Source organism: Grus americana, chromosome 1 (genome assembly GCF_028858705.1).
Source record: "Grus americana isolate bGruAme1 chromosome 1, bGruAme1.mat, whole genome shotgun sequence".
Taxonomy (NCBI): Eukaryota; Metazoa; Chordata; class Aves; order Gruiformes; family Gruidae; genus Grus; species Grus americana.
Window position 1 is genome coordinate 151,893,610 of NC_072852.1, and position 27,892 is coordinate 151,921,501.

A 27,892-nucleotide genomic window follows, 5' to 3' on the forward strand; every position below is an offset into this window, starting at 1 on the left:
CAAAAAATCCAAAGTCAAATGCATTTCTTAAAGAAAACAGTGATTTTTCATTGCAAAATTAGCTTTGCACAGCAGAGCACCACATTTAACGATTTTGTGCTGTACCACTGGATCTACCAATCATCCTAAACCAGCTTAACCCATACAGGGGAACCTGAGCACTTCTACCAGGATCCCAGCTCTTGTCACTGATGGTCACGGAGACCCATCTACCTAGCTGAATTTGTCCTTAACTGTATAACTACGTACTTTGCTGAGGGTAACCTTTAGTTAGCCTGCAGATGAATGCAAATGGTTGAGAGTTCAGTGTTTGTGTGTGTCTCTGTGTGTGTGTTCAGTTAATCCGATGACTTGGCGGGTTGCAGGAGGAGATGCAGGGAACCGCCCTGAAGAGAGCAAAGCCTTTCCCATAGCCCAGCCTATAGACCTGCTTGACTTTGGGATTCTCCAGCATTTTCCTGGTGGTGCGGCCCCCAGTCTGGCATTCAGTCTGGATGGCAAATTTTGTATTTTTTTTTCTCTATATGCAGATTCCCATCTTAGCCATTTCCAAGTATCCTGGTATCCCCAGTGGCAGTCATCACAGTTATATTCTTGAAAACTCAGATGTGTGCATGTGTGTATTTCTATCTCTAATAGATGTTTTGACCGTTTTCAACAACATCAACAAATAATTGTTGCGCTGTCCACTTCTTGTCTATGTTTTCTCTCTCCTCAATCTGTCTGGTTCCTCTCTTCAGCTGCAGGACAGATGGGTCCCTATGGGACTCTCATAACGAATTCAACCTTGATGTCTGACCCATCATTTACATACGTGTGGTCTCTGTGGCAGCATACCCTGCACCTTTCAGAGTACCCTTCATGAAATCCTTCCAAAAAAAGGACCATTATACAATCATTAGATAGTAATGTTTGTTTGGTGCCCTTTCCAAAAAGAACACACGATCTCTGGTTTTAAAGACTGTCAAAATGGTTCATTTTAGCCTTGCTAGTATCATTTAATGCTAATAAAAATGGAGACTTTTGAAAGGTGGGTAGAAGGAAACTAATGTATATGATTTTAGAAAAGCTGACTTACTAAATCGCAGAGGAGCAAATTTATCCCAGTAGTAAGTAGGTGTAACACTAATGAGTTAAGAATTATACCCGTTAACATCAGAATTGACTTTTTTCTGTTCTTTCTCCTTTTGTGTGTCAGATAAAAATGGAATAAGAACCTTGTAAAGTTGACAATAATGTAAGCTCTAAGAAGTGTTCAGCTAATTTCTGTTGAAAAGCTTTATTGATATGCATTTTCAAATTTTGTAATTACATCGTTTTAAGACTTTTATTCCTGCACCTTCATAGTTTCTAAAAAGTTGATCCTACTTGTTTTTCTCTTGCATAGAATATGGTAGAATATTCCAAGATATTTTTTGGCATCAGATTTCTACGTGAATGGAGTACAAAATGCAGTTCCCAAGTTTCACATTCAAACTAAAACATGCAGAAGTTGTTTTGTAGACTGTAAGAGGGACTTCAGTAAGAACCTATACACTTACTACTACTTTCACATCAATCTATGAATAAAACTTACTGATTTAAAGTATTGTCACACACATGCAAAGTTAAATAATTTAAAGAACTTCAAATAACTATGATGCTAGCCAGGAAAATGAATGTTACTAGCACTCAGAAGGGAGAAGAAGATTAAATATACAATATATAATAAGATATATATAATATCTATATACATTATTTTTAATCTCTGGCCCATCTTTTCTGCATAACAGCTCAATTTCTTCTTTTCCCTTTTGCTTCTATAAATAAAGAACCTTTTGCTCTTTGTTTTAATTTCCTATGTAAAATGTAAATTAGCATGACTTTGGGGAAAAAATATATTTTTTTTACTTTTGGGTAACAACTTCTAAGTTTTCTGTTAATTTCTAGCATCCTTTGTGAGATACCATTCATGCAGATACTGTAAGGCTTTCCTCCATCTTCAGGATACAAAACTGAGCTGCATTGTCACCTTTTGACTTAAATGCCAGGTTTCCCCTATGTTAGATTAGCTGAGCTCCTGAGCTCCGTAGACCTTTTTGAATTGCTCACTCCCCTCGGGCTGTGCCTGGACAAGTCAATGCAGGATTGCTTTCTGGTTTCTGCATTGGGGAGCACGTTCCTCCAAAGTTCATCTCAGGCGGGCACCACAGAGGGGAAGCCTTCATACAGAGGTAGGTGGGAGTGCTGTCATGTTTGAGTCATCCTCCAGCCCAGTCATCAGACCTGTGGTGAGCCACGGTGAGAGCCAGCACATAAATTTAGACATAGCTGTAGGTTGTGAAAATTTGCCTTTTGGGAATTGACAGTTTTAGTTAGAGGTCTTCTCTTGCTTGTCCTCCTGCCTACTTTCACACAAATGAACTCATAATTAAGTTATTCAGATTTATATCTTATGACCAATCTTTATATTAATCAAAACCACATCCAAACTGTTATCATCTCTTACTGTTTCAGGGACTGTTGAACCAGAAATTGGCCAGCTGTCATATTCAGGAAGATCTTCCCCACCCACCACCCCATGATGAGTAACATCTGAATTTCCTAGATTTTATTTTGTAAAAATAACTCTCTAGTGTTATTTATAGAAGGTTCCCAGCCCAGCCAACTTAAGCACACAACCTTGGCAAATAAGCCGATTTCATGAGTCTTTGGAAAGTATATATATAATTTTCCTATCTGTGTGGGGCATTTTTTAAGTGCTGCCTCCTAGGTGCCAAAAATTGAAATGTAAGTAAGTTAGGTACCTAAGTAAGATGGACTGACTTTTGCTTTTGATCTGATAAGAAGACTTTGATCTCTAGCGACAGTCCACTCAAGGACTTCCAGCACTTCCCCTGCAAAATTCTGTCTGTCATCCTTCCCAGTGCAAACCGAGTGGGGACTCACCTGCCGTGTTTTGCGGTGCTGCCACTTCCCCGTGCTATCAGCACACGGTGCTACCATCAGCCCTTCCCTTTACCTCCAACTCTCATGAACTGTGCTTGTGCTTGAATACATGTTTTCCAGTCCTGGGTGCCATTCTCTCTTGTTTCTGTTATTTTTGCACTGACTTCTGGGTTCTGCCTCAAAGTTGATGTTCTCTTGTTAGGGCACTGGGGTCTCTTTCGTTGCAAAACAAGCACTAGTGATGACCTCCCAACTTCCCTGAACAGAGAAAACAAAATGTCTTCACAAACTGTTGCATCTTATTTGGCATTTTTCTTCATTTTAGTGTTTCCTTTCTCTTTACTGTCCTTTTGTCCTTTTTTTCCACTCTCTTTTTTAAACTTCTAAATTTGCAGTTGGATGGTGAGTGAAGAGACATCTACTGATGAGTCGCACCAAGAAGCAGCAGCAGTAACAGAACAGCAGTTCTGCCCCCAGTAACAATTTTCAACTGGGAAATACTCTTCCATATCTAGGTACAGTTTATCTGACCAACAGCAGATAGATCTCCACATCTCTGCTAATTGCCTGGATTCTCCCTTACCATCAAGAGAGACAACCAGGTGCTTGTAGGAAGAGAAGTAGGCATTGCTGCTTAACGGAGACATCTAAAACATGTCAGATGAGCCCATTTGTGGAAGAGTCTCTTTCTTTTCATCAATTAGGAGGGGAGGCAGGGCTGCCAGCTCAAGCCTAAGGAGGGGGGGAACTACTCCTCGTCTTCTGTGGTTGCTCAGGTTGTGACTCTGTGCTCTGCATTGTGTGAAAGAGAAAGGCCCACAACACTCATTGCACATAAAACCTGCCATTTCGCCAGCAAAGAGTATCTATGTTCAAGTCAGTTCTTTGATGCTCTAGGCAATATTTATCAATTTCCAAAAGTACCTGTCTGTCATATACCTATCAATGTCTGTTCTGATTTTACTAGGGAACCTTAAAACTTCTGTGTCTTTCAGAAGTAACAAGGCGTCCTGAATGAATAAGCTTTTGGCAACACTTAGACACACGTACAGCAAATCTTGAGGAGGCTTAGGTGCACTCTGCTACCCATTACTTTCTTGTTCTGCTCCTGAGCTAGCTGAGGCCTGCCACAGGTATTGAGGAAGCCTTTTCAACAACAACAACAAAAAAAAAACGTAGATGTTCATGTGGTCCTGCAATGTTTCAAGTGGTAACATACTTCAAACAAAGCATCAGTCCCTTTGGCCTTGTATCTGCCCAGAAGGACCAACTAAATAGATGGCACATTACTTAAGGTTAGCTTTTGCCTGTGCAAGTGACAATAAACAATTTGGACTTCCCAGAGAGGCTAAGCAACCTCATAGCACACAACCATTGGAGTGAAGCGTTTCAGCAACAGCGCAGGTTTCCAAGGGGTAGAAATTAGCATTCCCCATTGAGTGTACCCCCTATCCTGGGGCCCTGGGGCAGCTCTAGAGCACATCATCAGTAATCCGCTCTCTCTAGAGGAGGCCCAAGAACAGGGCTTTTGTCTTTTCCAGCCATTGATCACCTCTGACAGCTTCTAAAGATTGCTTCAGCACTGCTGAATTCCTGGGATCTTTTTCCTTTTGAAAAGAAAGTATCTTTCAGTCTCACTTACCTAGAGCTAATGCATGAATGTATATTAAGAAGCTATATGTCAACAGATACACAATTTGTCTAGCAGTTAATTAAAAATAAAATCCTAGAGGATTTCATTATTTCTCACACAGGCATTCTTCATTTTGTTTCCTAGTGTCCTTGTTAGTGTACATTGCACATCTTAATTAGCTTCCTTCTTGGGGAGCTTTCCTGGTGCCATGAAACTCAGAGATAAAACTGAGAGTGGAGATCTTCAATCCAAATGTAGCCACAGAGGGAGGGTGGGAGGGTTTTGGGAGATGCCCCTGGCAAACTGGTTGTCTTCTCTGCCCCTTTGCTGGTGGCCACAGCCCTCTGAGCAGAGGGCAAAATATTTCCATGTGTCAGCCACAGCACTGGTGCCAGGAGTGCCAAAGGAAAGTGAGTCCAGTATTAAAATCCTAGTCTGTGAAAGGACCTGGAGGAGGTAGAAGCACATGTTGTTCTTTGCTGTGCCTGTGGTGGGGGATGACCTCCATCAGAGGGACAGTATGGACAGTTGATGTCAGTGACACCGGAAATGATTTGCCAGGGGGTGCCTGTCAGAGCCCCCTCTGGTCTCTGTTTTCAGAAGATAGCGTGTAACATAAGTATTATTCTGCCACAAGAGTCACAAAATGTGGTTAAGCTTGATCCTTTAAGCTTTCAAAGAGGAATAGTTTCAAGAATAATAGTTTCCTGATAGGATGAAGCTATGAACTGTTTTTACTGCTTTCCTTACTTCCTATTGTGGCAGCTCCTGCAATGGCCAAACTGTCTTTATTCTCGGCACAAAGAGACCCAGGAGTGCATGTGTATGCTGAACGCGTGCTTCAAACAACAAAAATAACATGTGAAGTTGATTTTTATCCTTAAAATGTCATTAGCTATGCCAAAACCAGATGTTTGAGTTAAGTCTCAAATCCCTTAACATTTTGTTAGGTGTTAGAGCTGAACATTGAGAAAACCAAGTTCAAAAGACTAGAGGAGGAATCAGTACAAGCAAATTAAAAACAAAAATCAGAAACAGGGGGACATAGTTGGAATTAATTTGGGGATCTCCATCTTTTCCAGATTTTCTCTAGAACACATCGGATTCTTGAAGGCTAACCCCTTTGTTTAGTCTATCCTGTAGAAGAAATTACATACAAGTCCTTGGGTTTGCTTACTTTGTTCCTTTACAAAGAGACCAGCCATTGTTTATTTTATGTTCTGCTGCACCATTTTTGGGTGTGATACTGGTGTTATTTTAATCTGACAAAAACAAGGGCTGCTGCCAAAGATTGTCTTGCTTTTGCCTCATCTGTGACAACACTTTGCTTCTGCCTTCCTTGTTCCAGGACTACCAGACATGTGGCTGCGTGCTTAGATGGATCAGGGAACTCACCCTGTTGAAAGCTACAGTTAAATTACCAATGCTGTTTTCACTTTCTAGTCATACCTGTTCCATCATCCCATTTACTGCATAGTCACATGAACGTCTATGCTCATACAGGGCAGAAAGTGGGAAGATGAGAAAGGAGGGCGTGTGGCATCTCACGCGCACTGCAGGAAAATATGACCAGGGCAGCAACCCTCTCCCACAGGTACTCTGCAGGCGATGCTGCCACTGAACTGTGCTCTAAGCCATCATGTCAAAATGGTGAGGTGAGGGACCTGGGGTTTTGTGCAAGTAATCTCCTCTACTTCCTGGTTGTCCCTCAATTTATCTAATTATTTTATTAAGTTATAATTTTATGACAAAGCAGCACTAGGTACTCCATAAACAAGGTTAATAATATTAGCCATGGTTTAAGTAAGGCTGGAGGAGTATGTCCTGCTTTAAATCTGACTTTGAAGTCTTCCAATCTGTTTAGACACAATTGAATCAAATTGACAGGAAATTTCATGAGAGGGGTTTCCATAATAGAATTTTTCTGTAACAGAATTTTTCTGGAAATCTTGGGAGAAAGCAGGAGAGGTACCAGAGCATTCAGGCAGCGGTGGACTCACTGGAGATATTCTCCTCTTGCCCTGTGGCTAAGGGGAGGGCACTGAGGGAAGAGGCAGTTCTACCTTGTGTTACTGTTTCTCAAGAAGAAAGCAACACCACAGAAGAAGGGAAAGCACTCCTGGTTCAAGCCCTTCCCACCTTGCTGTTGGTGGGGAAAGTAAAGCTCAGTGGCATGTTTCTTGATGGTCATATCCTTGATTACTTCTCTGATCTGCTTCTATGTCAGCAGCAGAGTAAGGAATTTACAGGCATGTCTTCCTCTTGTGTCCTTGTTCTTTTCCTAGCCCAGGAGGAAGGACTGTGTGTATTCCCTTTGAGGGCAGAAATAATGGCCTCAACACCTTCTATGCTTGCTCTAGTCCAGTACTTAGAGAGGCATGCTCATTCCCAGCCAAAGCCTTTTCCTTTCATAGGTGCATTGCTCAGGAGAGAGAAGTTGATTTGGTGGCCTGGTTTTCCTCTCACTCAATATATGAATTGTTGGGTTGGAAGAAGGGCTACAGTGATGCACCACCTAGAGGTGGTACAACCTAGATTTTGTCATACAGAGGCCCCTGATAGCACAAGAACACTCCTGAGGGCTGAGTTTAAGATCATAGCAAAGGCAGCTCCACACAACTCCAGTGACACATTGGTCTGCGTTTGCACAGAGCAACTTTCACTCAACACATACTTGAGGTTTTGGTGCAGTACATGGTCAGAGTTGTGTGTTACTGTTCCCATTTGGTCATTGGTTAAAGAGGGATCAATGTGCGTTCATGACAAGTAATAAAGACATTGTCAATGGGAATCACATCCTGGCTCCATTCATCCATGTGGTTTTCAGTCCTACCTAGTCTTTGGCCAGTCTGATTGCTGAGCATTCACAAAGATCAAACTCTCATCATCTGATATCCTGATTATGGCTACATCCTTTTTGCATCCTTAACAAATGCAGACCTGCCTCTTTCATGACCATCCAGAGTAGTCATCAGCTGCCACTTCTTTCTTTCTCTCTGAAGTCCTTTTCTATCCTATAGAGCACATACAACTTTTCCTTACTTGCAAACCTATGATTCCTTGTTTTTGTCACCTTTTTTTTACTACTGAAAGATCAATCTCTGTCTTTGATCAGCCAGTGATGCCAATCACTTTGTCACTTTTTTCAAATTCTCATTTTCTTCCATAGTGCTGTGTTCTTCACTGTTGTGACAAATGCTTCAAAAACATCTGGACAGCTACATCAGCATTGGTCCTCCAGACACCTCTGTAAAATTGTTCTTGGCTGTGATACGTACAGAAGATTTGTAGTGTGCAAAATCCTCCGTCCATCTTGCTGATAAGTCTGTCTCGTATATTTTGTCTATCTATATATTGCCTCTTGTCCTCATCTTAAATTGTACTTTCTTTGGGCCAAGAGCTGTTGTCTTGCTCTATGTTTATGTAGTACTTCTCACAATGGAGTTCTAATCCGTACTGGGAGTTCTTCAGCATTTAATAGCAAAATGATAAAAGTATTATTAACAAATGTCTCTGTGTGACTGCATCACATGGTGTGGTCACAGTTTGCACAAATTCAGTTCCCTCAGGACAACTTGTCTCTTTGCCTACAGAATATAGGTGCAATCTAGGGCACTCCATTTTCAGAAAGGAATGCATTAGGAAAATATTTGAGCTTGAGTAATTCCACAAACAGAAAAAAAACCAGTCAAACAGTGTTCTGCACTTTCAGAAAGATTTCCTACTGTGCAGATTTTTTGCTAGCCCATTAATTTTACCATCTCAGAACTCAAACAACATGGCCTAGAGCAGTGGTTTTCCAAATTCCTTCCAGTTGTAGCATACTAACATAAACAGCATTTGCATATGGATGTCATAAAAGTGACTAATGCCGACAGTCATCATACTTTATTGCGGTAATGTGACACATGTGCCTGAGCATCCTGAGAGATCTGCTCAAACCTCACTGGTGCTGAAGAAATGGCACACCTCTTATCTAGCAGTGACACCCACAGCAGAGCTGGCTTTGACAGAAACCAGAGCATGAATCCAGCTTTAGATGCGTGTATGAGAGGGAAGGGTACTAGCTGCTTCACTGCATGACTCAACAGTGTTGGGTACGTGTCCTTTACCCTAAACCAGAAATCAAACTCAGGAAGTCAAACAAATAGCATTTTCTAGTTTGATAGCCAGAAAGTTCAATGAACTCCTTGACTGCAGCTGTTGGCAAGTCAGTGGAGACACATTGACTCTGACCTTGGCCTTGTACCCAATCATATTTTAACATCTCAGATTCTCCAAAGAAGACTGCAAACAGTTCCTTTAGGTGACGGGCAGTCAGTCATGCCATGAGTGTGAGGCTGAATGCTGCCATTTTCAGTTAAGAATTTGCAGGGTCGAGGGAATTCATCACAGTTCAGCCTTGTCAGATTTTTCTTCTGCACGATGAGGGGGAAGAATTGTGAACCCAATTACTTCATCATATAGCATAGAAAACACATTTGCATGTCTTACAGACTAGGTTTCAGAGCCTTCAGTTACTGGTCAGGCTTCCTGTACAACTGAAATGGGCATGATTATACCACGTGCAACAGCCACTGTTTCCTAATGCCATCCCAATCTGTTACCTACCTTTTACCAAATATGACAGAAGTATAAAGGTCTCCAAGGTAAGACAACCTGATTGTTTAAACATTGTTTAAAAATAATTGGTCACTGCATAGAGTGAAGAAGGATGCAAAGCTGTGCTCCCACTGAGGAAAAAGAGAGCTGTGCTGTTGTACTGGGCATCAGCACATCTGTGTGAGCAAGAGGCACTTTAAATATGCAAGTAATTTGAAGCAGAGTTTACATCGTAGTAGCCACAGGATAAGGCAACTATGACACACAAACTCAGGTTGGCAAGTTATGTGTCTCTCAGAACAACTTTTTTTTTTCATCCATGTGCATAAGTAAGAAGGCCGGTCTCCCTGTCACACGGATGATCCATGTACCCTGGTTTGATGCTGCCCATCACAAACACACGTAGTTCATCTCCCATTTCAGAGAAACATCTCAGAACTGTCCCTCTGGGGAGTCATCAGATGCTTGGGTGAAAAGGCAGTGCATCCTGTCCTGACCCATATTTTCACCCCGACTGGCAAATAGTGAACCCAAAGCCTGGACACAGCTTTCCGATGATGCAGCAGCTTTCATGACTGGTGGCTGACATCCTTTGATGTTGGCTGCTGCCAGTGAAACACACAGTGAAACTCTCCACCACAACCAGCAATCTTGCTTTGTAGCCAGTTGTAAAAGGAGTTCCACCCACACAGTATCTAACTATACAGCCCCATGGGACGTTATTCTTTTGCAAATACCCTGTACCACATCCAGCAATCCTTTTCTGTCTTGTAACTGGGAAGCAGGAACCAGAAGAGTTTGTAGTCAAAAATGTCTCATTCCTATATATAGTACACACAGGGCAAAAGCTGTTTATCACAACCCTTTAGTGCTAATGTCTGCTTGAAGTCTGTATACCTTGGTTTCTTTTACAAGCAATTGAACCAAAACATTTTCTTGGCATTTGCTTTCATTCTTCATTTCACTGCTTTATCAGAGATAGAGACAGCAGTACATTTATTTGTGTGTGATTCCCCACAGGTAATCTTCAGTCGCAGCACATAAAACTTAATTTTCCCCAATTGCATGAGATTTCTTATTCTACACAAAGTTGTAAATCACCGTAACAAAGACTCCTTGCTTGCTGAGTGTAGGCAAAGCCTTGCAGTACTTGAAAAATGACTTGGGCTTTCCCATGTGCTCCTTGTGCTGCGATTGCAAAAGCTTCCAAGAGCTTCACAGCTTATCCAACTTCATGCTTTCTGCAGATAACATTGATGATGTGAGGTGCATATAGTCCTTTTTCTCATTGTCCACCAGAACACTTTTGTTACGAAGTTCAGAAAGGATTTCAGCAAATATATATATTTTGGTTTTTTCATCCCTATCCTTTATCACATTAAGTTGGAAGCAAGTGTTTTCCTTAAAAAAGGCATGGTATTTTTGCTTCCTTCACACAACCCTGAACATTACAAAACCAGTATTTTCAAGAACAGTATTTCCAGGAACAAATCTCAGAGAATGAATAAAAGAACATGATGTAATGTCTGGTAGCGTGTGTGCACAGTGCAGCTATCAAAAAGACAAGGGACCACGCAACAATATGAGCATGATATTGCCTGGTTCACGGTTCTCATTTATAATTACTTGGGGTCACACACCGTAGTTTGGAAGCCATTTGCTCTGAGACTCCCAGGCTTGATGTGTGCATTGACTGAAGAGATCCTCTGCCTTAGTTGGTGGTATTTGACTTGTCAATTTTCAGTTAATTCAAAATTTTATGGGTATTGTTGATCACCCAAGTAAATAGTAGCACCAGAAGCTTTGTGGAACGTTATGGAAGGATGTAGAAAGTTGCCAGAAAACTCTGAAAACACAAAACTTGGCTCTTTTTAAGGCACATAGGCTCTGCAGGTGTTGCTTAAAGATAAGTTGTGATCCACACAGCTCTGTTCCAGGAACTGCAATACTTTTCCTACCCCACAGTGAAGTTTTGAGGTACAGCTGGCCCAAAATGAAAGTTTCTGCAAGTGAAGGGGTTTCTAGATTTCAGCACAAAACTACTTCAGAGGGCTTCCCTTCTTTGCAGCAACTAGCAGCAATGGTAAAGGGCTCATACAGCTGCCAGGCATGAGTGAGGCATGAGAACTACATCTGAACTGCTTCTGAAAGCCTCCTGAGTCCATCTTGGTCTGCTGTCCAGGCTGCTGCTGAGCATAAGGCTGCTCACACTTCTCCTGCCCAGCACCAGCATCTTCTGTCATTGTGCAGGTGGGCACCTAGACTGAGAGAGAGAGTCGCAGAGGTTTTCCATTTAACAAGAACAAGAGTGAAGGTGACTCAGCACAGCCAGAAAGCTGGTGGCTTTCTACTAGGAAAGGGGCAGTGTTGCTCTGGGCCTCCTGTGGCTGTTCTTCAATGCGGGGACATTGAGCCAGGAGCCCAGTTAGTCAGGTGAACTCCCAAACCACTGTAGCCTTGGTCATTTCTGTGTCTTAGCTGAGAAACATCATCTGACAAATGGTTTCCTGATGGACGTCTTGTCAAAACCAGCATGTTCCTGGGAAGTACTTCAGTTCTGACGAGTTTCATTTTTTTACGAAAAAAGTAGTTTGTCAGTAAACTCCTCACAAGCTCCAACAGGGACTCTTCTGGTACTGAAATTGATGCCAGATGGGCACCAGTCCTTCCACTGTTGAAGGCAGCTGGAGTTTTGCCACTGACTTCAAAGGAATTAGGATCAAGCCCATGAATTCATGACTGCACTTTTTATTTAGCTTTCTGAATAATTTATAAGTAAAAATAGGCTGGATTCTCCCACTCTTTCTGATGTTGAGTAAAGCTGTATTTGGTTACATTTCTTGCTTTCAAAGGAGCTTTGGTGCAGTCATGAGCATCTCATTATGAAAAAGGATGTCCACAGAGGACAGATAGGAAGAAAAGAGGAGGAAATCCTCAGGCATATTGAAGACGCACAACAGATCTGAGATTCAGAGATGACCTATCAGCGTAAGATAGTCCTCATATTTGGAGCTGAAGGCTAGATAGCTAGAATTGTTTCAGGGAGTGGAGAGGGATGCAGAAAGCATATTTCTTTTTGGTGAGTTAATCTATTTTTAATGCCATTGCATTTAGTGTTATTTTCTTACTTCTCAGCAATTTGGACATTAGTTTCCATAAGGTTACTCGCTGCGCTTTGCTCCTGAGCAGACTTTGCAGCAGACTGCACATTTTTCTGGGATTCACCAAGCCATGTGTTTGTTCTCCATCACTGCAAACCATTTTCCATCTTAAAACTGTTTGGAAAAAAGGCAAAGAAAAAAAATTCCCAGTTCACCACCCAAGGCTTAGTGTTTACTTCTGCTGCACGCATCATTTATTTTCATTCTGCAAGATCATGATGACACGCTCGTCCAAGCACATGCTGTTCTAATATGCTACATTCCTTCGGCCTCTCAGTGTGTTATAAGTGACATTGCTGCTAAATGAGAAAGATCTTGTAAGACAAGGAAATAGACTGCGAAGTACTGCTGCCTTTCAGGAAAGGCATGTTGTAGACAAGAATGATTGGCTTGCTTCTTCCAGACTATATATAATTGTGTACATCTATGACCCTTATTAGGAAGGCTATCTACTCTGTGGTTATAGGGACTTTCTTCCTTGACAACATGCTAACATGCTTAGCAGGCTTTTGGAAAAGAGAATGAGAGGTATGCCTCAGCTCGTGACTGGAGGAACAGGACACTTGAAGTTTGAGAAGTGTCCTAGCAAAGTATTTCTGCGGCTATAGCTCCATGTGAATGTGTTCAAGCAAGCGCATGTACTGCGCTTCTTGTATTTTCTGGGTGCATGGAATAATTCTGCTCTCAATCACAGTGTGGGGTTTCAGAAATCTATCTTCCATGATGGATAAACCACTTGCAGAAAATCTGTTCCACATTTGCTTATCCCTCCCTGGCAATACATTAGAAAAGGCAAGAGTGGATTGTTAGAGATTAACAAGAAAACATTAATTAATGCTTTGTTTTACCTATAATATTTCCCTCTTAAACTGTGCCTTACTAATGATTCTTCATTAGAAGATGGTGCCTAAATGAATAATTGAGATATAGGATTTTGTAGCTTGCTTCCAATGAATTTAAACTGTCCATGGAGAACGTGGGAGCCCTTCTTTAAACATTTTTAAATCTGAATTTACAAAACAGATAAAAGATGAAAATTGTAGATGCATTCAGTGACTTGGTTGAAGGGCCTTTGGGACAACTTTGTCTGCTAAAATTCCATTAGTAAGGCCTTGGAACTGCTGTGTGTCCACTGTAGTAACTGACCCAATGAACATGTGAAGTATTAGGTAAAGTATTATGTGCTTTCTCCTAATGTTCATTTGAGTCACAGGGTGTTTTGCTACCTGGCTACAGTTGAAGAAAAGTTGTATCCTGCATTTGCCAGAAGGGATAAGAGTAAGGAAAAGCTGCTTTAGCTTTCTGAAACGCTGCTTTTGGGGGATGAAAATGCTTTCACAGATGCCGTCCTCTCAGGAACCTAGCAGAGACAGGAGACTCTTGTATAGTTATGCCCTTACTTACTTAATAACCTCACTGTGCTTCAGAACATAAATTATAATACTAGCAAAATGAATTTAATGAGGGCATAAGAACTTAATATTTCCTGAAAGTAACTACTCTGAAGTGAAAATGCAGTAATAAATTCAGACTGTTTATTTTAATCACAAAATCAGCTATGGAACTCCAAGTTGCCAAAGTTTCTGCAAGGCATAAAATAGGGATGTGCATGATCTTCTCAATATTTATGAACTGTAAAGTATAAAAATTAGCAGTCCCTAGGTGAAAATATTTTCAGTCTTTCACGGGGACATTGTGAAGAAGTTTTATTAATAATTTTAATTTTCTTTTCTGCTCTGCTCAGTGGTTCTTTTCCAAAACCTTGAGCATGATATGTTTTCTTACCAATTTGTTCTTTTTCATTAGGTATGCATTCATTTGTGGGGCTTCGCAACTTTTCACTTTTAAAAGGGGCATGAAGTAACATATTTCTGATCTTATACCTGTATTTGAACAGCACCATCCTTTAGCTGATACTTTCCATAAAGACAGAAAAAAGCTTACATAGCAAATGAAGCACTGTTTTCCTGAAAGTCTTAATAAACTGTACTTTCTGGTTCAAATTGGCTCCAGTTTAACAAAACATTTAAGCACGTGTGTAACACTAAGAATTTAAGCAATCCTTCCTTATTCAGCAAAGAATGGCATTTTAGTCCCAATACTGACACTTTGGTTCTCATAGTGTCAAGTATGAGCTGAAGTATGCTGCTAAATCAGAAACAGAGCGAGATCCTCTCTTTGGTAGGTCAGATATCAGTCAGAAATTAATCCCTTACCCAGAACTAAATGACTAGAAAGCTAAGAGTATTCAATAGCAGAATAAGACTTATTGTCGCCCGTATTACAGAAGACAGCACCATCAGTGAACTGCAACAACCCAGGAGCTGCTGTGGTGACCACTGCCTATCAAGGTGTCCCTCGGAGGCCTAACCTGGGGTAGAACAATTTTGCCACTACCATGGATTAGTAAACATGCTGGCGTATTTGTCAAGGCACATGCAGTAAAGGCTAATTATTTAAATGTGACCTAAATTTCCCATGTTTCTATCTCATTCCATAATAATAACAATAAGTTCCACAGTAATAATTTGTTATTTGGACTAAACCTAGAATTAATTATGACCCACACTGGACAAGAACTAGCTTTTTCCTCACTCTTCATCCCAGCTGGGATATGTAAGCAGGTGCATAACGCTGCCCATTGAAACTGTAGTTCATGAAATCACATTGGGATTTAAAGGGCATATTTAGTCCCGTGTGGGGATAGTCAGTGCAGATGACAGTTTCTCTCCTGTATCCCCTCATCCTCAACAGAGAAATATGTTGAAACTGTTTACAGGTAGTCCCTTTTAAACCCACACGTATCAGGAACTGGGATGAACTGGGCTGTGTGCATACATGTGAGTATGTGCAAGCATGTGCAACAGAGACAGAGGGAGAGAGAAAGTCACCATAATGCATTCTGCAGAAAAATGAGATTTATCTAGAGACTAATAAAAAAATAATTTTGGCAGTGGAGGAGTCCTGAGTGAGGCAGTTTAATGTTTGTACCTTTGTTGCCCATATGGTAAAGTCTCAAGTAGAATATCTAAAATAGTCATATCTAAAAGCCAGAAAAAGAAAAAAATCCCTCTCCCTTAGTTCATATTGCATGGGCTGTCTGGCTGGAGGCCAAAGCCATGACAGCTTGCATTGTGGTGGGGAAAGCAGCGTGGCTCCCTGATCAAGGTCAGCAAATTTTTAATGAACGGAGCTTGATTACTGCTCCCGTTGTGGGGAAAGGTTGTTTGGAGGTGAACAAGGCTCTGTGCACAGAGGTATTCCACACACGCCTTCCTTCACTCTCAAAACCAGACAAACTGGACCTGTCTCCAGTACGTTTGCTCGCAGCTGGGGAATGCCTTCCTGAGAAACAGGCACAGTAGCTTTATGAACTGAGGCTGGTGCATCCTTATCTCAGCGTGCAGCACCCGCAGTCAGTAGTCACTGAGACCCTGTGAACAGTTTTACTGCACTGTTTCATCCCATCTCTTGCATGGTAGCGTCCCTCAGCTGTTATAAGCCTTGCCCTTGCACGGTTTTGCATTCCCAGACCCAGGATTGCAGGCTTCTGGGAATGTTTGACTGGCTTGGCATTTGAATCCAAGCCTTATCCCTCTAAATCATCTAACAAGTTTTCTAGGACATCCCATTGTTACAGAACAGATTTGGAGTAAAATCAGTCCTGCTGCAATCTCAAGGGCATTTTATGATTTGGGATTAGCAGGACTAGAATTTCAAACATAGGTTCTTTCTAGAGGAGGGACTGAAAATGAGTGAGAAAGCTGAGTTCTGGTTTAAGAGGTTGTTGTAAGAGCTACAGCCTTCTAGAAATGTCAAATTCCTGAGACCGACTGCGGGTCAGAACTTTCCATTAAGCTTCTCCTCTGGAAGCAGATCTGCCTGAAGATCAGATGACAGACACCAGAGAGCAATGCCTGTTTACATACTGAGAGTTTAAAATAAGAAATTTGCAAACATTTTTGTGTTTTAAAAAGGCTTTCTAAAAGTTCTTTGCGAAGAGGCAGCACTGTTTACTGCTACAAAGTAGTAAGCAGAACCTTTTCTCTGGTATTCATAGCCTACTTGGGAAGTACTTTCCAGCATCCATGGACAAAGCTGTTTAAAAACAGTTCTCTACAAAAATAAAGTGGTAAAGCTATAAAACATTTTTTATCTTGGCGGACCAAAATAATTTTTTCCCAGTATTTCAGGAGGACTCTGACATTCCCAAAAGTTCATTAGCTTGACTGTTTTGGGGAGAGGTTTTCATTTTGCCTTTCATCTTCTATTGATATTGAGAATGACTCTGTTTATATCAATACAGGGCTATTTTTTATCACTCCATGTTTAGATGCTAGCTCTCTTATTGACTTCTTTTAACTTGGTTTTGCTTTGAAAAAAAGTAATGGATTTTGTTGTTTTAAAAAGAACAGCTTTTGTGTGATTCCAGCCAGTGGGATTTATAATCTAATTCTTACAAGAGGAATCAGAGTTTTGATATTAAAAGCTGGAGCACTTCATTGTCCATATGGAGCACTGTTGTAAAATCAGGAAGTTCTAAATTCCTTTTTCTTAACTCTATATTTTCTTATGTCAAAGAGTTAAAATATATTCTTTTCCTGCTTGCTGTTGACTAGCAAAGTATTTCCTCACCTTCCGCTGTAAAAAAGAATCATACATATTTGACATCTTTCTCCTTTTCTCCTTAACATTTCAAATAATTCAGCTAGACTATCTCCATCAATTGGGTAAGCGGAGCTGTAACACCTACTTAAGGGAGGGAAACCATCTGGTTTCCTTGCAACTTGGAGCCTGCTGGCAAATATTAGGTTCTACCAATTTAGAGCATGATGAAGTGGGAAATAATGGACATTCTTGAAGTATCTGAAATGGGATCAGCTGTTATTGGCAAAAATTGGCAGGTGCAGTGCACTATGCTGGCTGTAAGCATGGTCTCAAGTTGGAGAGTGCAGCTGGGAAAATGGCCTGCTAATTGAATGGTTGCAGGACTCCCAGCAGGTCTGACAGTAGTGGAGCATCATTAATTGGAGGCTCTTGGTTGACTTGGTGGAAACTGTCACAGAATGAAGGATCCTGCAAGCTGATGTTTACTTTCTAGGTGTTAGTGGGTTTATTGCCTGTTACTCAGAATGAGTCCTCATGGAAGGGCTCAGAAGTGCTTTCAAACTTAGGAGGACTGGCATAAGGCTGGCAGTATCTATTTCTTATTTAGATTTATAGCATGGTGACAGTAGTTGGGAGTCATAAAAGCTACTCAATTACGCATTTGTTTAACTGCCTACTTCTACTGTTATCTTTCCCATTCCTCTCTTTTTCCCTTTTATTTTCACTTGTATTACATTTCTAAATTGACTTGGCTTGGAGCAGCAACTATTTTTTTTTTATTTAGAGCCTGAGAAGACCTTGTCCTCGACTGAGATTCTTGGATGCTGCCGTAATTCATACAGTAGTTATAGAAACAAAAATAGCCTGGTTTTGCTCCAGAATAGTATTACATGCACCTCTGGTTTATGTGGGTCTCAGAATAGCCGTGTATGGAAAAGCACGTATGTGTTAGCCGTGGCTCCCTTTTTCATATGTTGTTTTTATTCATTAAATGCAAACATATTGCAGTGCATCCTAGTTTAATATAAAGGTCTGTTGGCAAAATGTGGCATTTTCCCTCAGCTGTTAGCACCCCTCGAGGGAAGATCTATTGGCAGTGAGTGCTGTGCAGAAAGCACTGCTGACTTCAGAGTGCACTTCATGTATCATCAGTGACTGTAGCACCCCTGTGTGCCTAAAAACTCCCCAGCTATGTAAGGCGTAGATTTCCTGTATTGAGTTATGGTGGCTAGGAGGTAAGAAGCTTCAGCGACAGCGTTGTCCTACCTGGCCTGCCTTTGGCATTTATAGGCATGAGGTCATCTGTGAGTGTGGATTGAATGAGGGCTGAAAACTAGCCTGAACATCCTGATGCTCTGCTGTCTCTGTGGGCTGTAGGCCAAGTTTTAAACCCTTTGTGAAGACTGGTGAGACCAATTTTTCAAGTTGGACCCTGAGTAAGTCTTCCAGTGGCTGTCATGCTCCTCCTCAGTTGAAATGATACAGCTGGAAAAAATACCTTCAGTTTGTGTCAGTGTTTAACCTGTGTTGGGTGGGAGGCAGGGAGAGGAAATTGGAAGGATTGGAAGGAAGCTGTTCCCCTGGATCGAAACCCTGTGTGGCAAATGTCAAGCATAGGCCTGCGATGAGCCTGGGAATAGTGAGGCATTGATGCAGAGGCTCCTGCCTCCTTCCCTCAACTCTGCCTCTGCAGCCTGGGGACAAGCTGTTTTCAGGAATGCCAATTTTTAAATGTCATAGCTTGATGTGCACCAATTTGCCATGCCTGGTTCTAGCCTAACTCTCCTGGATGCTTACTCTGCCACTCTCTTGACTTTCCTGGCATTAAGTGAGTGGAAATAACTCACCCAGCTTCAGAAAGTTAAATAAATTGGGCATCACCCTGGAGCTGGACAGTAACACTGGGCTTGGAGCAAGTTTTGGGAAACAAAATGTGCTAGTGTGCTTCCCGGGGACCTGCCTGACCAACTGAGAGATGGCAGACAGATGATGAAACCACGCTGGTTTTGGGACCCGTCCCAAGCACCCCCTTTGCAGGGCAGATCTGCCCTGCAGCAAACCCTGCAGGTGTGCAGACATGCACAGCACCCCAGACCTCCTCCGCCCCAGGGGGCAGTTGCCACATTTCGGTGCTCAGCCTGATCCCCTTGCTGGGGCCACGGCTGGGGCTGGGGCTGGGGTAGGCCACCAGGAAAGGATCATGATGCTTCAGGGAGGAAGGCCCAGGCAGGTCCAGCAGGTGCCATCAGCAAGCTGTGACGGGCTGTTAACATCCCCCCTTCTTTTCTTTTTTAAAACTTTTTTTATCTTTCCCTTTTCCTCCACACCCAGCTGAATGAATCCGCCAAGCAGCTCATCGAGATGGACAAGACGTGCTTGGCTGCCGCCTCCGGCTGCGATATGCCGCTGCCGACAGAGACAGCGGCAGTGGCAGCGGCAGCGGCGGCGGGTCTGGCGCCATGCTCCACGCTGGCTGGCGCGGGGGCAGCCAGCGCGGGTCAGCGGCAGGCGGAGGGCAAGAAGAATGCCAAGAAGCGCCACTCTTTCACTGCCCTCAGCATGACGCACAAGTCCTCCCAGGCCGCCAGCAACCGGCACTCCATGGAAATCAGCGCCCCCGTCCTCATCAGCTCCAGCGACCCGCGGGCGGCTGCCAGGATTGGGGACCTGACCCACCTCTCCTCCAGTGCCCCCGCCCAGGTAAGGGGGAGTGGAGGTGGGTTTTGGGCACCCTTGGTGGACAGTGCACCATTGCCTCACTTCTTTCAAAATGGCTGACCGTTGCACAATGTGGTTGCACAGTGCTGTCGTCCCAATGTGACAGTACTTGGCATCTCTCCTTTCAGCCCTCGGCAGGAGGGTGAAGGTGAGGATACAGCCTCTGCACAAAGCAGCGTGTGTGCCAAGATCTACTGGGACATCTGTGAAGCAACACAAGCACTAGACATGAGTGAGGGTCCCAAGTTTGTCAAGTAAATGACACGCAGGTTTTTGGCACTCAGAGTGACACATTTGGACTTTAAAGAGATGTGACAGACTGTGGCTTTTCTGTTCTTGTGCTAGTCAAGGGAAAAAAACATGCACACCCTATGCTGGAGTCATTTGAAAACTCATTCTAAGCTAGTAAACCACAAAAATCAGACAATGAAGCAGAACATGCCTTGACTATTCTCCCCTGTTTTAACAGAACAACTGGTATGCCAAACCCCACTCATTTTGCAGACCATCATGGCATTTGGGCACAAGTGGTAGGGCAACAAGAAGGGCCTTATGTTCCCTGTTACAGGTTACGATTATTGAAATCCAGCCTGCAAGGAGGTTGGTTGGGTCTTTTGCAGCAGATGGGTGTCATGGTCAGAACCACAGCTAGGGCTGGGGTATAATGAAGCCACTTCAGTGTGCCCCGTGGTGGAAACAGGTTTGGGGAGTGGTTCTTCTGCCTCAGGGCACAGAGCCAGTTTGCAGACTAGGAAGCTGAGCACATGCCTCTATCACTGCTGGCCAAAACTCTTGGCCAAAATCCAGGGGTGAGAAAAGAGTCTTGGTGGTTCAGATCAACCTTAGTGAAATGGGGTTTCCCTCTGTCAAAAAACGTTATTACAGCCCCAAGGACCCAGTCACCCCAAGCATGGCATTTACATGTATGAATACATATCTCTTTGGAAGCCTTCATATTTGCTTTCTAGTTTGAAGGGATATAAAACATTTTCCTTTGCAAACTTAGCTAGAAATGTGGATCTGTTGGAAAAAAAAGTGGGGCTGAAGTTCTCACTACATTCTCTTGACTGCAGGAGCAGCCTTCAGAAAAATGCCTCGCACTATAAGGCTAACAATAAAATCACAAGAACTACCAACATGGAATCATAGAATCATTTTAGTTGGAAAAGACCTTTAAGATCATGAAGTCCAACCATTAACCTAGCACTGCCAAGTCCACCACTAAACCATGTCCCTAAGGACCACATCTACACGTCTTTTAGATAGCTCCAGGGACGGTGACTCAACCACTTCCCTGGGCAGCCTGTTCCAGTGCTTGACAAGCCTTTCGGTGAAGAAATTCTTCCTAATATCCAATCTAAACCTCCCCTGGCACAACTTGAGGCCATTTCCTTTTGTCCTATGGCTTGTTACTTGGGAGAAGAGACCGACACCCACCTCGCTACAGCCTCCTTTCAGGCAGTTGTAGAGAGTGAGAAGGTCTCCCCTCAGCCTCCTTTTCCCCAGGCTAAACAACCCCAGTTCCCTCAGCTGCTCCTCATAAGACTTATGCTCTAGACCCTTCCCCAGCTTCGTTGCCCTTCTCTGGACACACTCCAGCACCTCAGTGTCCTTCTTGTAGTGAGGGGCCCAAAACTGAACATAGTACTCAAGGTGCGGCCTCACCAGCGCTAAGTACAGGGAGATGATCATTTCCCTACTCCTGCTGGCCACGCTATTTCTGACACGAGCCAGGATGCTGTTGGCCTTCTTGGCCACCTGGGCACACTGCTGGCTCATATTCAGTTAACTTTTGACATGAATTCACCTGCTTTTAGCCTTCTTAGTTAGGTCTACCTAGAGTCCAGAATCTGTGTCCTACCACATGCACGTTAAAATTGTGCAGCTATATTTATATAACTATTAATCCCATAATAATAGGGGTTACATTTTAATTTAAAATGTCATAAATTCAGTTCCTTCTCTGCCATCTGCTAAGACCTGACATGGCTCTGAAACAATTAATGATGCTGCAGCCTTAGACAGAAAATCAGTTCAGCATTTTTCTTTTATTCACGTGGCTGAACGCCAGCCAAAGTAGGATAAACAATGGGCCTCTGAGCTCTTACGTCAAGGTGTTTGGGGCAGTGAGAATCTTGTCTTTGGATTGTTTTGTTCTAAAAAGTGTTTGGCATTTTTAAGGTAAATGTCCTGTATGTCTTGTTTGGGGTTTGACATCTTGACAACCTGCAAACTGAGTCTACTGCTGTGTCAGAAGTGCTCAGGGGCGTTGCTGAGAGTGTGGGCAGGTTGGTAGGAAGGCTGTGCATGTAGCTGCCAAACTTCCTGATCAGCTCTGCTGCAGGAAGATGTCTTACCTTTTCTTTCTTCACTTGAAAAGGAACCTCTCTGCCCTGCAAGTCATTGTCACAGCCGTTGAGTGGATCTCTCTGTAACCATCTCAGGCCTCTGCTAGTTTGCAGCAGCAAATTCAGCCAAAGCATACTTCTTATAGGGGAAACAACACATTTACAGTTTCATTGCTGACTATCTAGCAAATTTATGCCTTTCCTTTCAACATTGGAATCTAAATTTGGTTTATTGTGTCTTTATATCACGTCCTTGAAATTTCCAGGCACTTTATCATTGTTTATTTAACAGATCTCCTCATAAAAAAAAATAAAAGAATTTTGTTCAGTTTGGTAGGTATGAACTTCTCTGGTACATATCAAGATTGGTATTTAGCTTGCAGAGGGGTTCTATGTTTTTAAAAAGTTCAACACAGTTTTCCTATAGCCTGCTCTTTGAACAAGCAGAATTCAATTACAGGAGTTCTTCAATAGCATCCAGTCCCCTACCTCAGGCAACCGGCTGGTGCCCAGCGAAACAATCTTCCTAAAACAAGCATCCATTTTCCTTGTAGACCTGAGGCGCCTACATCTGGGGCACCTGCTTTCTCTCTGCTGACATGAGAAGAAACAGAGACATTGAGGGCTTCTTACTGTAGGAACTTAAAATTTAGATGCAAATTTTAGATGTTTCAGTAAATATGGAATATATTCCACCCCTTATAAGTGATTTCATGCATGGTACTATATTCCTGTGGCTTTTGTCAATTTTTGTGAATTGAAACCAGACTTTCATGCCGAGCTGACATGTTTTTTGTTTTTATGAGTTGTTAGACTATTATAAGCCTCCTGCTTCTCCAGGAGGGCACAGATTTATGCATATTGAGCACTGACATGCAGACCAGAGTATGAAATCACATGTTTTGAAAGTACTTCTGCATATCATTAATTTAATAATTGAAGACTACAGGCCTTCCATAACATGTTCGTTATTCTTTAAGTAGAACCAACTCAACTGTTTCCCAAAAGCCAAGATTCATTTTGAAACAAGTGATGGTCTAAAAAATATCTTCATTGACTGCAAACCTAGGGATGCTCAAAGGTAGGAGAATCCACTTCAAGACAGCTAAGCTGAATAAAATAGTAACTGGAAGACCACAATAGCCAGGATACAAAGCATTTCTTTTCAAAGAGGCAATGCTGGGATCTTCATTTCACTTGCAGCCAAATTTACTTCTTGTACGCTTTTTGTTGCATGCTGAGTATCACTCATTAAACATAAGACCTCCATCTAAAAGGTAATAGTGTCTGTCCATCATGTAGAATGTCCTATCGTGCTGGTAAAATTGATTTTTATTGAAGAAGTAAGTAGTGCTGCGGGCCTGTGATGTAGCTGAAGCTGAATTAGGTTACAGGTGCAGAGGAGCAGTTCGTAACTGAGACTCCCTGGGGAGCGAGGAAGGTCCCCCTGGACAGTAATTGTGCTTAGGCCTCAGATGGCTCATCTTGCTTCCATTTTCACCCCTTATGAATTATTCTTCCCTGCTATTTGGAAAGGTCATAGGTCAGTACTGCTCCAAATCCCCTGGTTTCTGACAGAAAATGCATCTCATGAATAATGAAGTGTGACTTTGTGCACACCAGGATAACAGCTGAGTGAGGAAGAAAGGATCCTCCCAGTGGAAGGAACTTCTATGTGTGTTTTGAACAACTCATCACCATGCACAAGAAGTCCATTTGTATCTGTGAGTGTTAGCACAGGCTCCTAACCAGAGGCCACATGTTCAGGAAAAGCTGAGAACAATGTCTCTTGCACGCTCCCAGTCCCAAGCAGTGACAGTATTTGAAATGAAAAATCTTCCTTGAGGTGTCTTGCTATATAAATCATTTGGAAGTGTGACTCCTTATCAGTTATTTAGAAGTGCTGAATTTTAGCTGAGAAAATGTAATAGCAGAACTCTGGTTGAGCTTTGCCTGATAACCTAAATGTGCTGGCCATGAGAAGCATACAGATTATATATAAAATACAGAGACTAAAAATGAACCTTGAATTTTCAAGTGCACAACAGTCTCTGAGAACAGAAGAGAAATTCAGGCCCTTTCTGGAGCCGAAATTCTATCCAACCTGCTCTGCCGCTGATTGTGAATGACAGCTGACTGGACATCCATTAATGAGAGTGAGACAGCTGAAACCGAGGGCAGCTATCTCAGGAGGCTACACTGGTCAAAATGGCAAAAGAGAAGTAATATTAGTCCGACCTGTGTTTCTGTCATTTAGATCAAAATATGTCATAAAAACAGCATAAGAGACTTTGCTGAAGTCTAACCTAAACTACTCCACGGTCTTTGTACATTCCCAGTTCTACTATAAATTATTTAAAACTGGATCAAAACATTGCCTGTTTGTTGCAACTCTGTTTTAAATAACCTTATAAAGGACTTTTGTTGGGGGTTTTGTAGGTGGGACGGCGTTATGTTTTTTTAAGCAGAGAGTTTGGGACAAGCATGTAAGCTGCACTTTTTTTTGGCTACCAATAGGACTTTCAATATACTCTGTGCATCTTGAGATTTGTATTACATTATTTGTAAATATGAGACACATGAGCTGACTCCATCTATTGACTGATTACATAAGCTACTGAGAATGCAGGTCAAAGCAAAATCCCCTTTCAGAAACTACCAGTTAAGAGACAGTGTCTTCTCTTTATCCTATAATTTGCCTCATCACAAATACATTTTGAAAGATTTTTCAAGAACCACAAAACCTAATTTTTTACAGGATCCAGGAAGAGAAGGTTGTGCTTTAGAAGGGTGTTTATTCAATTGTGCATGAAACCCTATTGCCTGTAAAACAAAAACAAAATATTTTTTTCCAGATGCTCCTCAGGGTAGTAACCCAAAAACATTTTGCCACTGAAATAATTTTTGCACAGGGCTAATCCAGAGGCTTTACACTACCTGCCAGTCAACTACTGATTGGGAAGGCTCAAGAGCAAGCAAGGCACTCTCTTGGTATTTATACTATACCACAAAATCCTGTCCATCCGGCACATGCTATGTGTACATGCATGACATTTTAACAGAAATTACTACAGTGTATATTTTCCCTTTTTGTTTGCTTGGGGTTTTGTTTATTTGTTTACCACTCCTGTGTCCCTGGAGGGGGACTTCCTACAGGAGGCATTGCACAGGATCCCAATGAGTTTGTTGTGCAGTTATCAAAAGGATAATTATCAACGTGGGATTAAATTAACATCTTTTACAGGTCAAGCTTTCACTTTAAGCTTTCCTGTCTCTCTGCATTTGATTTTTCATGTTCTTTGATCCCAGAATTGCAAGAAACTATTTGCTATAAAACCGTTTAAAACCTCATGGTGGAGAGCTAGATGCTGGTGCTCAGTGCTGAAAGGGTTAGTATGAGAGAGAAACAAGGCTGAATAAAATATAATTCTCATGATGCTTGTCCACATGATGCTTAATTAGTCCTCATTTGGGAGAACTGAGAAGCTGCAAACCAGAATAATTAGTGCTTTTATGGATGGTAATGTCAGATGAATGTTTGGAAGAAGATGACAAAAATTATTTGTTGTGTTTTTTTCTTCCAACTTGCAGCCGTTCTTTTGCAGGATAGTGGAAATGGAATCTCAGGAAATACATTTATGTGACTCCTCCAGCTCTCTGCGTAGCTCCGTGAGGTATTCACAGAAGACACGGTCTAGAGCGTTTGGCCTACTGTGAGCCAAAAAATAATCAGGGCTGACGTGGTGCTAGAACAGGCTGGCATGACATTCTGCCTCACTTTCATCCACAGCCACAGAGCCTTACAGGTTCTAAGAACCCCTCAGTAAATGCTAAATCATATGAAAGTAGCTCCAGTTTTTGCAGGAAGGAACTGGGTATTTATGCAGCTATTGATGCAGCTGCAGCTGTTACCATGCACATTTGTTTTTGGTTTTTACACACATACCATTATGGAAGAAAAAGTCTTACTCTAGAATTGGTAAGTCCATTTCAGCTCCCACTTTGGTAATTAGCATTCGATGAGGCTACTTGATCTTGCGTGTAACACTTTGCATCAATGCTTGGTGACAGTACCATGCATTAAGTGCTAATACATTATTTCTAGGAACATTAAGGCCTGGAGTGATTGCCACAGTCATTGTTTCATGGAGTCAGTGAATTAGAGAAACGAGTCACAGGAATCTTAAAGACCATTAGCCTATTTTTTGTGATATTTCCAGAGGACGGTATGTCAACCTATGTGAGTTGAATCTTTGAGTGTTTTTCTCTTATTTTAAAGTAATATTAAAGAGAAATTTAAAGTAAGCTGTAAATATGCATTCAAGACATTAGAAGAAATTTTCCTGTGAATTAATGAATGTGATAAGTGCCCTGTGGTGAGACAGTGCTGGATTTGCTTTGAAGTCAAAATAGAGATTTCTGGTTGGTGATTTTCTAGATGATAAGAACGTTCGTCTGATAGCAGCAGCAATTATTTTTCTGTGAAGGCTGCTGCAACCTGCAATATCATTGTACTCTGTTCCTAGTTTTATCACTGTCTTCATGACTTCTACTCACCTCCAAGACTGAGTCCTGTGCTGTTGTGAGGCGCTTCACTAATCCCCACAGGCACCACGTCTTTTCAGATTAAACCACAAACGTGGCCTTAAAGTACTGGTGAAAATCTAAAGTGAAACTACAAGGGAGAGAAGAAGATAGTTTATGCTGGAAGTCCAGACTACTAATTCTTATGCTTTCATAGAAATGTGGATGGGAAGAGAGAAAGGGAATGAATCTGAGATGAATTTTCAGCCCAGATGAGTGGTTATTACCTTTAATTTCCTGGTCTCTGTGGGCTTGTCACTAATGTTTTGCCAGGCTGGTTGCTTTTAAATATATGCCAGAGCTGACACAAGAGGCAACAACACCTCAGCAGTGTATTATTTACCCAGGAGTATATGCTATAAACTGTAATAGAAATATATCATTACGTATACATTAAAGTGCAATTTGTTTTGATGCTCCTGTAGTTCTCCTGCAAATAATACTTATAAGTTGGAGGAGGAAGGAGAGCCATCTGAGCTAAAACACATTGCGGTGACTTCTGAGGAAGTCAGACTGTTTGCTCTCACCAGGAAACACTGACCCACAGGCTGGACAGTCGTCTGCAAAGTTCATTTTTGTCTGCTAGCTTTGATTCTCTTCGTTTTGCATGACACCCGAACGGTGCCTGGTGCTGTGACTTACATATCTAAAAATGGTGTTGGAAATGCTGTGTGGGGACCGAGAGCAGAGACCTCGTGCTCTGCCGCTGTTTTGCTTCAGAGGACCATGCTGCTGCTAGGACTAGATCAAGTTTAGCCAAGCCCCAAGATACCTTTGTGCAGAGCCTTTCTTCATTCTTGGTCCTCGCGTAAAGTCTCCTTGTAAGAGCCAACACAGAGACTGGGAGAAAGAAACAGACAATTTTTAAGGAGGACTCAGGGCATGTGTAGAGTTTCTGTAAGGCATGAGCTTGAGTTGGGGGGAGGGAGGGGTATGTTCCAGTGGTCAGAAGGAGGTGGTTGTGTTTACAGACACAAAGTCCTTTTATATTATTATCCTGCCCGTGGGCACATAATCACCAATCACCCACTACTGCAAAGTAGCTGGTGGTAAAATAAAACAGCACAGCATGAGCTGGGAGTGAGATACCTGTCACACAGCATTGTTGTGCCCATGTGTAGTCCAGGAGTTTTACTTAAGATTTAGCCTTCCGCGGTAGAGGTGACATTGCTGTGTTACTAATGGGCACAAAGAAGCAGGAATTAGTGCAGAGGTATCTGGAGGTTGTCTTCAGCGTGCCTTTGGGCAGCCGCTTTTCCCTGCTGGCTGGCAGCTGGGGCTGTATTGTCCCTTGGAAGAGAAGAGCTGTT

General features: G+C 42.2%; 1 protein-coding gene across 2 annotated transcripts in view; it reads left to right on the forward strand.

Moving 5' to 3' along the window:
• Nucleotides 1–27,892, forward strand: part of SH3RF3 (SH3 domain containing ring finger 3) — a 259,257-nt gene that overhangs the window by 178,684 nt on the left and 52,681 nt on the right. For both annotated transcript variants that reach the window (XM_054846908.1, XM_054846898.1), the window contains exon 4: nucleotides 19,264–19,632. In XM_054846908.1, the coding sequence (XP_054702883.1) occupies nucleotides 19,264–19,632 (369 nt within the window). The remainder of the gene's footprint in view (nucleotides 1–19,263; nucleotides 19,633–27,892) is intronic.